Below are 13,672 nucleotides of genomic sequence, written 5' to 3' on the forward strand. Positions count from 1 at the left end.
GAAACGATATCCAACGAGGATAGTAAGAAAGGACACATTCCGACAAGAATATTTCGACGAGCACGAGAAATCGGGAAGGCTCTGGAAAAATGGCGATGGCTCAAGGTGGGAAAATGGCAACGGTCGGAGGCATAGAGGAATTCCAGCCAGGGAGAGATGCATCCTGGACACAATATATCGAACAATTGGAATTTTATTTCATCGCAAACGGAATAATCGACCAGGTTAAGAAACGAACTATTCTTCTCAGTGCATGCGGCAAGGCAACATACGCTCTCATACGCTCAGTAGTTATGCCGAAAACACCGGGTGAGTTACCGTATGAAGAAATTATACAAAAAGTAGGGGAACATTTTACTCCCAAACCATCCGAAATTATTCAAAGATTTAAATTCAATAAAAGAAGTCAAATTGCTTCAGAATCTGTCGCGGAATATGTTGCAGATTTACGTAAACTATCAGAACACTGTAATTTCGGGACCACATTAGACAGTATGCTGCGAGACCGGATAGTCTGTGGCATAGCGGATGAAGCAGTGCAACGACGGCTATTAGCGGAGACAGACTTAACATTCCAGAAAGCGCTGGACATCGCAATTGCAGCCGAGACAGCCAGGAAAAACGCACTGGACTTGGTCACTGCCCACATCCGGAAATACGCACAAGATTGAGAAGAACGATAGAAATAAGAACACTAAATACGAGAAACCGGTGAAATGGTCGGTAGCGAAAAAGTCTTGTTTTAGATGCGGTGAAACACATGCACCTACTAGCGAATGCCGATTCGTAAACGTTGAATGTCGGTATTGTAAAAAAAAGGTCACATCGAACGCGTTTGTTTTGCAAAAAAGAAAACGATAACTAATAGTAGTTTAAATACAAAAAAGTCAAGTGAGAGTAATACACATGTAGTATCAGACGCTCCGTATGCGCTTACACAAAATGCGATTGAATATAGTTTAAATACGGTTAGAGAAATAACATACGAAAAAACATTTACGTTAGAATTAAAGATAAACGAAAAACCACTTTTGTTTGAAGTAGATTCAGAGGCTACGTGTACTATTATAAGCGAGGAAACTTTTAATAAGTTATGGCCGACGCATAAACCGAAAATGTCGAAAGAAAATATTACATTGCGTACATGGACAGCAATTAGAAGTAAAGGGAATGTTCATAGCGCGAGTAGAATATAAGGAATGTATACACAAATTACCGTTAATTATTATAAAAGGAAAAGGAACTAATTTACTAGGTAGGAATTGGTTTAACGCGTTAGGGATATCATTGTCAGGAATACAGCAGATTCAAGCGACAAGAAATATATGAAGTATTTGCGGAGGAGTTAGGTACTTATACGGGAGCGCCAGTTAGTATAGAAGTAGATCCAAAGGTAAAGCCTATATTTTTAAAAAGCAGACCCATACCATATGCACTCCGAGAAAGTAGATGAAGAACTACGTAGGTTAGAAGCAGCAGGTGTTCTCGAACCAGTCGAACATTCAGAATGGGCCACACCAATAGTAGTAGTTGTAAAGAAAGACGGAAGTATACGTTTATGTGGAGATTATCGGGCTACGATAAAGCTATCAAGAAGAATCCATTACCTACAACAGAAGAATTATTGGCACAACACGCAGGAACGAAGCGATTTACAAAATTGGATTTATCCGAGGCATATTTACAATTACACGTTGATGAAGCAACATCGAGGTTACTTACAATAAACACTCCAAGAGGATTAAAGCGAGTTTTAAGAGTACCTTATGGGATCACCTCAGCACCAGGCATTTTTCAAAAAGAAATGGATACTGTTCTGGCAGGACTGGAAGGAGTAGGGAAGTTTTTAGACGACGTAATCATAACAGCGGATTCAGAACAAGAATTAGAAAAGAGAGAAAAGGCAGTACTAGAAAGGTTATACAATGCAGAATTACGACTTAAGAAGAGTAAATGTATTCGAAACACTGACGCAGTGGAATATTTAGGGTTTAGAATAGATGCAGAAGGGATACATCCAGTTGCAGGGAAGGTCGAGGCAATTGCGAAGGCCCGTGCTCCTGGAAATAAGGAAGAGCTCCAAGCTTTTCTAGGATTGTTGAATTTTTATTCATGTTTTTTGCCACATAAAGCAACAGTACTTGAACCTTTACACAGACTTTTGGACGCTCGGAAGAAATGGAGTTGGACTATGACGCACGAGAAAGCATTCCGTACTGCAAAAGAAATGCTAATATCAGTTACAGCGTTAACACATTACGATCCGAAGAAACCTCTCATTTTGGCATGCGACGCATCACCATATGGATTGGGAGCCGTACTGTCACACACGGATTTAGATGGCAAGGAAAGACCTATAGCGTTCGCATCTAGAACGTTATCCAAGGCGGAAAGAAATTATTCGCAGTTACAAAAAGAAGCATTATCGATCATTTTCGGAGTAAAAAAGTTTCATCGATATGTGTATGGCCGGGAGGTAACAATTATAACGGATCATAAACCTTTGTTGGGTTTGCTGAGTTCAGATAAAGCAACACCACAAGTCATATCACCACAGTTATTGAGGTGGAGTCTAATTTTAGCAGCTTATTCCTACAAACTAATATACAGGCAAGGTAAAAAAACATACGAATGCAGATGGTTTGAGCAGATTACCGTTGGAAACTCCAGAATTCGATATTCCACCGCCGGGCGAGATTCAGATGTTGAAATTTATACAGGACATACCAATAAATATGAACGACATAGGAAAATGGACCCAAGCGGACCCAGTGTTATCCAGAGTTCATTGTTGGCTATTGCATGGTTTTCCAGAAGACCGACAAGAAGAGCAGTTTACACCATTTTTGTCACGTCAAACCGAATTATCAGCACACAAAAATTGCATATTATGGGGATCACGTGTTGTGATACCAGAGCGAGCCAGGAAATCTGTTCTACAAATGTTACACAATGCACACCCAGGAGTGGTTAGGATGAAGGCATTGGCTCGTAGTTACATATGGTAGCCAGGAATGGACAAACCCATTGAGATATACGTTAGCAAATGTGACCAATGTCAATTGACCAGAAATAATATGGCACCAGTGCAAGGAACGACATGGTTATCCCCGGGAAAACCATGGACGCGTCTACATATAGATTACGCTGGACCGTTGCAAGGGGAGACATTTATGCTAGTCATAGATGCATACACTAAGTGGTTGGAAGTGTTTCCAATGAAGAATTGCACTTCAATGGCAGTCATCACTAAACTAAAGCCAGTGGCACACGGTGCATGTTTTCCTGCTGGATTGCTTGCAATCTAGTCAATTACTATAATTGCACCACTCAGCACTCAAGATTTCTAGTAATTTACTAGATCGCAAGCAATCCAGCAGGAAAACATGCTCCGTGTGCCGCTGGCTTAAGAAATCTATTTGCAACACATGGGTTACCGCAAACCATTGTGTCAGACAACGCAACGGTATTCACTTCAAGTGAGTATCGGTCTTTTTTACAAAGGAATGGAATAACAGCAATGTATAGCGCCCCATACCATCCATCTTCAAATGGACAAATCGAAAGGTACGTGCAAACAATGAAGGCAACTTTGAAGAAGATACCGAAGGAAGAGTGGGACGTAGGACTAGCACGGTTCCTATTCACGCAACACATTACACCTAGCACAACAACAGGTGTCTCACCAGCAGAGTTACTCATGGGACGTCGATTGCGTACAGCATTAGATGGCCTACACCCTGATAATACGAAGGAGATACCAGTAACCAAAACATCCAAGATCCGAGTATTTGAAGCACAGGATCCAGTGTTCGTTGAAATTACCTTACATCAGAGAAATGGATAGCAGCTTGGATAGTAAAATTTACGGGACGAGTAACATACGAAATGGATCAGGCATGTTGATCAAATTCGCCCCCGGAGGGAAATAGGGGAAAATGGCAGAGGAACAGAGGACGAAGGTAGTTGGGAGGAGTTCCCAAATATTACTGAACAAGCACAACCGGCAGAAGTTGCAGGAGCACAACCAGAAGATATTCCAGAACCCGAGAGAGAACTCGAAGCAGCTCCAGAACCTGAGAGGGAACCACGAAGATCGACTCGAATAAAAAGAGCACCATAACGATATGAAGACTATCAGACTCATAAATTAGAGGGGGAGGAGATGTTATATACCGACCGTAGTCGAAATCGGGAGTTAACGATAGGTGGCGTGATGTACGTGACCGGTAGGCGGGTGGTAGGATTCGTGCGAGTAGCGTAGCGACTGCGAGACACACACATGTACACGGGTAGTAGTATCTGGACGGCACTGAGATATAGAATAAACTCATAACACCGCACAAGGCATCATTTATTTGGTTACCTTAATACACCACAATTACATATATCTTTTCCAAACATTAGTAAATTACGCGCCGACTAGATTTGTCAGACTTATAACACAATTCCCGTTGGAGTAAAATCCCAACTTTCCCCGTAATTAAATCGATTTGATTTAACTATTTAAATAACTGTAAAGAAATTATTGCTAAAAATATTACCTCAGTCAGATAATATTCGGACCTGGAACCTCCCTCATTCTGAGAAGGATGTCATACCAATTCAACCACTAAGGCATGTGGTAATTAATATTTATCGCAATAATCGGTTAATAACAGTTTTGAACGCCTTTTTCAGGCGATGTAAATCAACAATAATACAAGAAATATACGACCGTTATGACAATCAAATTAGATTAAATTAAATTGCCATTTATGGTCCGAGCTTAGATCTTGACAATTTACTAATGTTTGGAAAAGATATGTGCAATACACAAATATATATACAATAATTAGGCTACCAAGATCCAAGCTCGGACCGTAAATGGTGATTTAATCTAAAAAGAATTTAAATCCAATCAAAATATTTCTTATTAATATAAGTATTACTCACCTTCATATCCATGACTCAAAATACAGAGAAACAAACAATCATACTTTTTACCATGGTTTTTTGAAATGTTTCTTATTTTCTCTAACATTTCGCTTTTTTTCAGATCTTGAAGTACCTCAACTTTGAATCCAAAAGCTTTAAATGTTTTAGATAGAGTAATACAATCTGCCTTTGTTCCGCATCGTTTTTCATACTGAAAAGATAAAAATATAGAATAAACTTTTATTTCTGATTAAGATCAATAACAGTACCTCTTTTTGAAAATGTTCCTGATTTATAATAATACATAATCCACTATTAATAGTCCTTGTGTAATGATGCCTTTCAGTACGAGATGATACTTCTGGCGGAGTCAATTGTAAGTAATTTTTATCATACGCTGATTTTATCATACATCCAAGAGTTCCGCAATTATCAACAACATGTAGATTATTTTCTAATTTTTCCAATTCAATACAAATTATTTTTAAACGGCCATCTTTAAATTTTTTTAAATGTTTTAATAATTTCTTCATATTATGCAGTTTATCTAAAAATAGAACAATATAAAAACTTATTTAATCTTATATTATTAACACTAATTTAAGTTCTATAGAATGCTTATTCCATTTCTAATATATTGTTCATCAAAATGTTTAATTAAATCTTCTAAACGTTTAAAAATATAATATATTTATACAAAATACAATAAAATACATAAAAAGAAAAATTTTTTTATACACATACAAAAAATTCTTTAAACTATATAATCTACTGTAATATATGTAACATGTAAAAATATTTCGAGTTTATTAGGTAAATAAACAAAACTAAGTTGTCATGTATGTATATATATATATATATATATATATATATATATATATATATATATATATATATATATATATATATATATATATATATATATATATATATGTATATATATATATATATATATATATATATATATATATATATATATATATATATATATATATATATATCATGGATGATCGTTTAAAGCTCACGTGAACGACACCTTTAATTTCTTAAATAAAAACCCCTATTTTTCAATACATATTCTTGTAGCTAATCTCGAGAGTTCAAAACATTATAATAAAGTATTTTTTCGTTAAGAACTTTTTGGAATTATGAGGCTTGAAAGTTCTAGTATTTTGACATAAAATACAAAATATCTTGTAAAACATTAATTTTTCGGTAATGTTACCTTAATACTTTTATGCACAGAATAATGAGACAAATCAATTGGTATGAAAAAAGGCAGTTCCTTTAAGAAAAAATATACAGATGCGTGTTGCAAATTACATATTTTTTCTTAAAGGAACTATGCCTTTTTTCATACCAATTGATTTGTCTCATTATTCTGTGCATAAAAGTATTAAGGTAACATTACTGAAAACTTAATGTTTTACAAGATATTTTGTATTTTATGTCAAAATACTAGAACTTTCAAGGCTTATAATTCCAAAAGTTCTTAATAAAAAAAATACTTTATTATAGTGTTTTGAAAAGCTCTCGAGATTAGCTACAAGAATATGCATTGAAAAATAGGAGTTTCCATTTAAGAAATTAAAGATGTTCACGTGAGCTTTAAACGACCATCCATGGTCAAACCAATGATACCATCTTATGTCCCTCTTCGAACCAAACAACTTTTGTCTGAAACAATTTTTCCAATCTCTTTTACTTCAAGAGATATTCAGCTGAATCACTTAAAATGATACACTCGATATATCATATAGTCTAATAAAATGTTTGTTTTAAGAAACATTTTTTACTTTTTGTTTGTTTAAATAAGCTGTTACTTTACACAGATTATATATTAAAGTAAACATACCTTTTGAAATTGTTATATATCCAATTTGTATCCAATAAAGCATATGTAATTCAAGATAGTCTACATTATCCAATAATGGTTCATAATTACAGTTTTCAGATTTAACATTATTTAATAATAGTTTTTGTTCATTTTCATTCAAAGATTCACATAATCTATATAAACATTTTGCAACTGTATTTATACTTCTTGAATAGAAGATGAGCTTTGGAACATACTGTAAGTTTAAATCATTGAACGATACTCTTAATTTCCTTATTACTTCCTGATTGTTCAAAATACATAATGCCTCTAAGATTTTCTCTTTCCAATTTTCTGGATGTTTTTTTACATAATCTACAATTACGTAAGCATTTTCTGTTTTTGTTTCAAAAAGTTTGAAAATATTATTAAATCCATCCGAATAATTGTCTATTATTAAAAATAATATAGAAATCTTCTCATCTATGTCAAGATCATCTTCTATCTGTCTTAAAATGTTTATGTTTATAACTGTTTCTGCTGCATGATATGCAATTGCATCTACTGACAATGACATCATAAATTGTATATCTCAATAATATTCCTGAAATATATATATTATTCAATACAATTCAATCGCTCTGCATCTTATTTAATTTTTTTCATTGTGATAACCTCAATGTTAATCAACAAGATATTAACAGACTACAAAAACAAAATTCTTGCCAAAAAAGATTTTCCTATTTATTAATGTAATATTACACAAAATATGTATTTTTATGTTACACAAAAATTTTAAATTTAATGTAAATACCATGCTATACCATGCAAATATACATTAAAAAATGTATTGAGAAATATATCAAAGATACAAGTCACGCGTTGCACGTCAAAATCAGTCAAAATCACTAACATAAGGCTCGTATTCATTATAGTCGGAAACTTTAACTATATAACCATAGACTGCCAGTTGGCTATTTTTTATGCAAAAAACATCAAACGCGCTCCCACTGCACAAGTGGCGACTCCCGGTACTTCAATGAACTGTTAGCTCGTATAAGTGCGTTTAGACGGGATGGGAGCATCGAGCGTCCAGTCGCCCATTACTAGGTGAGACATTCCGGAGGATGCGCAGTCGTCCGAAAGTGGTGGGGAGTAGTCAACCAATCAGATTTTACCCATTCTGCAAATTCACCATGATCATATAACTGATATATATGTATTTAATGCTCAGCTGTGCTCAGCGATAGATAACCGACGTATAGTTGGCAAACGAATTAAAAATTATTGAAAATTATCCTACCCAATCGTTTGGAAATCATTTGGAAATATTTGGAAAAAACTTTTCAGAGTTTGGAAAACCATACATTAATCACAATTAATTAAAATCAATTAATAAGCGTATAATTAGCAGAAAGTATTTAAAAAATATTTTTTTTTAATCCAATCGCTCCAGAATCATTTGGATAATGTGTCGATATAATTTTTATTATTTAGAAAACAACTGTATTCTAATAAAAATTAATTAAAGGTCAATATTTCGTTTTAATGTCTGCGCTATAGTGCAATAAAGTGCACGTACTTTTCCTGACGACGAGTGGCAAGACTGGCAAGAAATCAGCAACCTATATAACCTACAGAACTTTTGCTCATAAAATCATCCGAGGAAATTTGAAAAATCCCTCTTTGCTCATAAATTCTCGTAAAATGTCTGTAATTAAAGTTAAAACTAGAAGTGGAGTCAATATTCGCGAGTCTCGCATTATACGATGCCAGAGAAAAGAAAAAGGTATGATATTTTTTATCATTGAATTTACAACTTCAAGAATGCATAATGCTAATTACAAATTGTTATATTTCAGGTGTCCAAAAATTTCTACGTCGATATGAATTCAGTGAGATTGAAAAGAATGCTTGGAGGACACATCGCTTATAGCAAGTACCTTAGCTAGAAGTTGCGTTTTGAGCATTAATAAACCCCGATTTGTTTCTTGTCGTATGGCTCGAGAAAGTATTGCAGGGCGATATATCGGAGTGTGCCGAACCATATTTACGCGAAGATAAAAATAAAGATAAGGTAATAAAATGTTAAAATAAAATACTGATGCATTCTAAATGGCAATTTCTCATATTATTGTCTTATTCATTTCCGTATAGGTCAGAGCTGCCGCCGCTGCTGCGTGCGAACGCCTGGGTCGTTATAGAATGCCTCTCGCGTGGACTGCAATTCATCTGTCTGGTGTAATCGGAGGCGGTGGTGATACGGATAGCACTGGCAGTGCTGGATCTTTAGACAGAAAGTCGGGCGGTCTAGAACAGTGGCGAAAGAAAGTGGAACCGCCGACGCGACGTGGTTCGCTAGAAAGACGGAGTTCGGATAAAAGACGTAGTTGGTCGCCGGACGATTTTGCCAATTGCCTGGTATTCCGGTATTTTCACTTATGATTAAATACGCATGGTTTGCATCAAAACTGACGAACGAACGAGCTTTTTGAATGTTAATGACGTGTATTTTTCTGTCTCATTATTAAAAACAAAATGTGCTTGCGAAAAAATTGGATTTATAAAGTGTGTTTGGTGTAAGTCAGTTCTATGTTTCACTTGTTTTTTTTATTTCAATCACTCTAAAGTTTGTAAAGTTACAGAGCAAGACGACGAATAATCGCAATCATTTTATTATAATATTCTCTTTTTGTACGCCTTTTTTTATTGTAACCTTTTTTTTATACCTATACAAAACTAATAAATAAACCAATAAATATACATACAATTTTTTTAATATTATGTAAATATCCCCGTCAATATATATATATATATATATATATATATTTATTTATTTGTTTACTTTCAAAATCGCTAATATTTTACGAACATTTTATGCACAGTTTTAAAATTATAATAATAAACATTTTTTTGTTTAAAAGTAATAATAATAATAATAAATATATTGTATATGATGTATACTGTAATATAAGTACAAAAAAAAGAAAAAAAATTATATAAAAGGAACGGAACGCGAACCAGCAACCTTCACGCTTGCAGTCCGACGCCTAGTTCGCTACGCCACGCTCGGCAACGGTTGAGAAGCGCATCGTCTCCGTACAGCATTTGTCACTTCTATATCAATAATACATTTTAGTAAAATTTCGACAAAATCGGTGACCCCGAGGGTTGACCCTTCCTTGTAAAACCAGAACTAGCTGAGGACGGAGGCTGAACTGGGGATGGCGCCTCGTCGGTTCCAATCCAAGCGTCAGCATTCGCGGTGGTGATTTCGATGTCGCCGATATTCGACACGCCATTTTTCACTTGTTTGTTCTTATCGGTTATAGGACTAGTCGAACTACTGTGCGTTGTAGTTCCATTCGGATTTTGATGAACCGTATTATCGTTCGTCGTGGGCGACACAGGAGTATCTACTCTTGAGGTGACCTGAAACACTATAAATATACACATGAGATAAGAACTGTTGTAATTTTATAACATTCGATTAATGATAGAATCCTTCTAATAATTATGTGATCCGAATAAAATATTTTACTTCTACGTCAGTATGTCTAAATAAAAGTTACAGAATTTTTAACATTTCAAAATTTTTTATTTTTTAAATCCCTTCAACATTCGCGCGTTATAAGGGCGAAAAGAATGACTTAATAAAATTTTTAACTTGAAAATTTTAATTTAGATTTAAAAAATCGGAAGAATTCTGAATTTTAATTTTACTTTCAGACTTTTCAATATTTGAAATTATAATCTTAATTTTATTAGTTCCTTTAGAAGTTAAATTTTACATGCGTGAAAAGAGCTAGCCGCGTGCTCCAATAAACCCGTCAATCCACTTTCTGGAAAATCAGGACCTAAGCAAAGCCCTTCTTCCTTTCTGGCCAGTGCGTCATCGCCGACGGCGTTCTCCTCTAAAGGGTTCAGTGTTACGGCGTTCAAAGCAACGGCTCCTACGAGCCGACCGCCGCCACCAGGTTCGAGTAGATGAAGATATTCCGCTCCCAGAGCGGCACTGTGCACCAAACACTGCTGCTTCCGTGTGATTTTTCCTTTCCATGTGCTGCTGCGCCATGTTTGCGAGCCAAGTCAGGCGAAGATCAAGCGATCTTTGATAACCCTTGGCGATTCTAAACAAAATTTAGATACATTCCTTAGCTCGTTATGTTTACTTTGAGTATCACGTCACTCAGATCTGAGTGACGCATAAGTTCTCGCAGGGAGCCTATCATCCATCTATGGGTGACGATTTTATTCACTCAAGTAGAAACGATTTTGTTACTTATAAATATATTGAATAAAACCTTATTTTGGCAGTGCATTGAATATATATTTAAAACAAAACTATCAAAAATTCACTCTTGGGCAGAGATCACGCTCGAAATGTGCTTGGCACTCGAAGTGTTTAAGTCAAATTGTTTGCTAAGATTCAGAAATCTTACCTATACATTACATCCAAGAGCATTTCAGGATCCTCTTGGAATTCCTTCATCTTAACAGTATCATATGAAGATTGAATAGTAGATCCTTCACTTGTTCAGGAAAACTCGACGTGTCTGAAAGTTCCGTATCTCTCTCGGTGTATACCAGTACCGTTTTCAAGGCCCTACGTAACGCACCCTCGCTAGGTGCTCTTCCTCTTCCAACAAGAGCGGATAAGGACGTTGTGACTTGCATCTTGACGCGCGCAAAGTTCTGTGAAGAATGTAAGATTAAAACAACGCTTCATAGTTCACAACATCACGAGATCTCATGACAGCTTACATTCCCAATTTCAAAATTCTGTCGCATCAGCAAATACAGGCTCGCACCTGCGTGACTTCTAATAGCGCTTAAGGGCGAGCTGCATCGAGTGAGTCTAAAAAATTGGTGTGGATAATTATGGTCAATAGGGCAATAGATTGTGCAAATTTCAGCACAATAAAAAAAAAAACATTTTTTTGGGGTGGATCACTTCGCATGGAATGCCCCATATACATATAAGATTTGTTTCAGTAATAATTTTTAAAACTTAAAATAATATTAAAAGTTAATATTAAATTTAAATAATATTTATTAAAATTTGATATTAAATTTATTTTTTGTTATAAAATTATAAATATAATTGCTTTTTAAGTAGAAAAATTTTTGTAATTACGGAATTTTGTTCTATCAAACTTCACTATTAAAATACTATACTTAAAAAATACATTTTTAAGTACTTAACTTTTATTATATTTTTAAAATATTGTTATAATATTATTGGGATTATGTTGCATATTTTCGCAATGTCTTTGGAACATTGCAATATGCAAAAATTGCAATGTTTTTGCAATATATGACGATGATGAAAACTACAAGATTCTGTGCTGTATAAGTTCTATTTAATACAATTAATATTTATAATTAAAATATAGAATTTATATATAAGAAGTGGAAGTCCTTCCTGTACTCCACATGAGCAGGAATAAATCAATCATTTACTACTATATAATTTATATAGCGAATAATAAGCGAAAATCGAGACACTGAGTCGAATATTGACGACAATTAAAGAGAATTATTTTCAAAGCGCTTTAAACTCACACTTGTCGAAAAAGCATGAAAAACTTTAAAACTCTCGAAATGGGATTTAATATTCGAAAAATTTGTTTGAGATTGGTTTCGAGATTCTAGAAAATTTCTATATCAATTCAATAGTAATGCGGGTAACTCCCATTTTTTATTTTTGTTACACCCAAGTCTTTTTATTTTATAGCAAGCTGTTATTATTTTATCAATTTTTACAGGTTTTCTGTTGTCACTCAAATAAAATTATAGTGAATTGCTAAGGTAAAACAGCTTTTTATAGTAAAAGTCTGTAGGTAAAACAAAATATATATCTACGAGCGCGTCTGTAATAATAATTTATCGACACATCTCTTATTTCCTACTTTGGCCGCGAAGTTGCTAAGAGGGCGTTAGCATACAATGAGATTTTGGTAGTCACGAAAATTAAGCCCCTTAATTGCACAATAGGCGACAGCAATAGCGATAGCGACAGCGACAAAGTTGCCGGCAACTTAAGGGGATCCTGCAGTGACTGGCGAACTTCCTCGAGGTCGATAATGTCAACCTTTCTAATTTTGTTTTCCCTATATTTGTCTTTGTCTAACGAAATGACATCTGTCCTTTTTTCGATTGCTCGCCATCTTACGCAAAATCCGGCAACTACTGTTGCTGCTCTTCTTGTCATCCTGCATCCGTATTTACATTACTAAAATAATTATTAGATGGATCTTTTTTTGTACGCATTGAATCTTACTTCTACTTACACGATATTATTCCTACATGTTTTCCCAAGGGTGGATGATAAACATTATGTACGTATAAACTGTAGAATTTTTGTTTTAAGCAAATATTGTCGTCAGGTGACAGCTATGTATGTGCCCCAATAAGTAATATTTTTAATTTTTTGGTGCTTTTGATATAAAATCGCGTTTTCCACCCTAGATTTTTGTGCGGACTTTAATTCTAGACCAAGAACTTGCAATTCTGTAAAGCCAATTAAAAGATCCATTGATTAACGATAATGTCGGTAAATCATACGGCTGCAGGATCCCCTTAATAGCTTTGTCGGCAACCTTGTCGCTGTCGCTATCGCTATCGCCTATTGTGCAAGGGGCTTTAGGGTTGTCGGTCTTTATAGTATCTCGTTGGTGATTATACAATTATCGTCTTTTAAAGAAACGTTCTGATTGGTTATCCCCTACTATGCTTCCTTTTTGTTCCGCTTTTTCTTCTACATGGGAGTGCACCCTGAGTCGAGTCTGCACAAATGGCTGTCAATAGACAATTGCGCATTTGTCTATAAATTTTTCAGTTTTATCACGAAACTTTTCCATATAAATTGATTATTCGTTTCTAATACTATTAAAAATAATCTGAATACTTATGGCATTTACTTGGCATTTACACAAT

The 13,672-nt window shown here is 34.8% G+C and overlaps 1 protein-coding gene and 2 long non-coding RNA genes across 13 annotated transcripts in view; 1 reads left to right on the top strand and 2 right to left on the bottom strand.

The window, feature by feature from the left end:
* The window catches only part of Dredd (Caspase-8 Dredd), an 87,354-nt gene extending 79,456 nt beyond the window's left edge, over positions 1-7,898 (bottom strand). For 4 of the 11 annotated variants that reach the window (XR_011732630.1, XR_011732632.1, XR_011732631.1 and 1 more), the window contains exons 1-4: positions 7,548-7,895; positions 6,773-7,337; positions 5,187-5,464; positions 4,936-5,128 (exon numbers count right to left, since the gene is read on the bottom strand). Coding sequence is in view for 6 of the 11 variants with exons in the window: in XM_071781523.1 (XP_071637624.1) it covers positions 4,936-5,128; positions 5,187-5,464; positions 6,773-7,313 (1,012 nt within the window). In the remaining 5 variants the exon portion in view is untranslated. Of the gene's footprint in view, positions 1-1,427; positions 1,608-4,935; positions 5,129-5,186; positions 5,465-6,772; positions 7,338-7,547 lie in introns of those variants that run through there. The other 7 variants (XM_071781522.1, XR_011732628.1, XR_011732629.1 and 4 more) reach the window with 7 other exon arrangements.
* A 436-nt stretch (positions 7,899-8,334) lies between these two features.
* Positions 8,335-9,293, top strand: LOC139814975 (uncharacterized). The gene is made up of 3 exons (XR_011732634.1): positions 8,335-8,522; positions 8,596-8,810; positions 8,891-9,293. It is a non-coding gene; the product is annotated as an uncharacterized lncRNA (long non-coding RNA).
* A 124-nt stretch (positions 9,294-9,417) lies between these two features.
* Positions 9,418-13,250, bottom strand: LOC139814974 (uncharacterized). Its single transcript, XR_011732633.1, has 5 exons — positions 13,027-13,250; positions 11,498-11,591; positions 11,176-11,428; positions 10,525-10,863; positions 9,418-10,173 (listed from the first exon to the last, which is right to left on the bottom strand). It is a non-coding gene; the product is annotated as an uncharacterized lncRNA (long non-coding RNA).
* Between the last annotated feature and the right edge of the window lie 422 nt (positions 13,251-13,672).

This window comes from Temnothorax longispinosus, chromosome 6 (genome assembly GCF_030848805.1).
Source record: "Temnothorax longispinosus isolate EJ_2023e chromosome 6, Tlon_JGU_v1, whole genome shotgun sequence".
Lineage (NCBI taxonomy): Eukaryota > Metazoa > Arthropoda > Insecta > Hymenoptera > Formicidae > Temnothorax > Temnothorax longispinosus.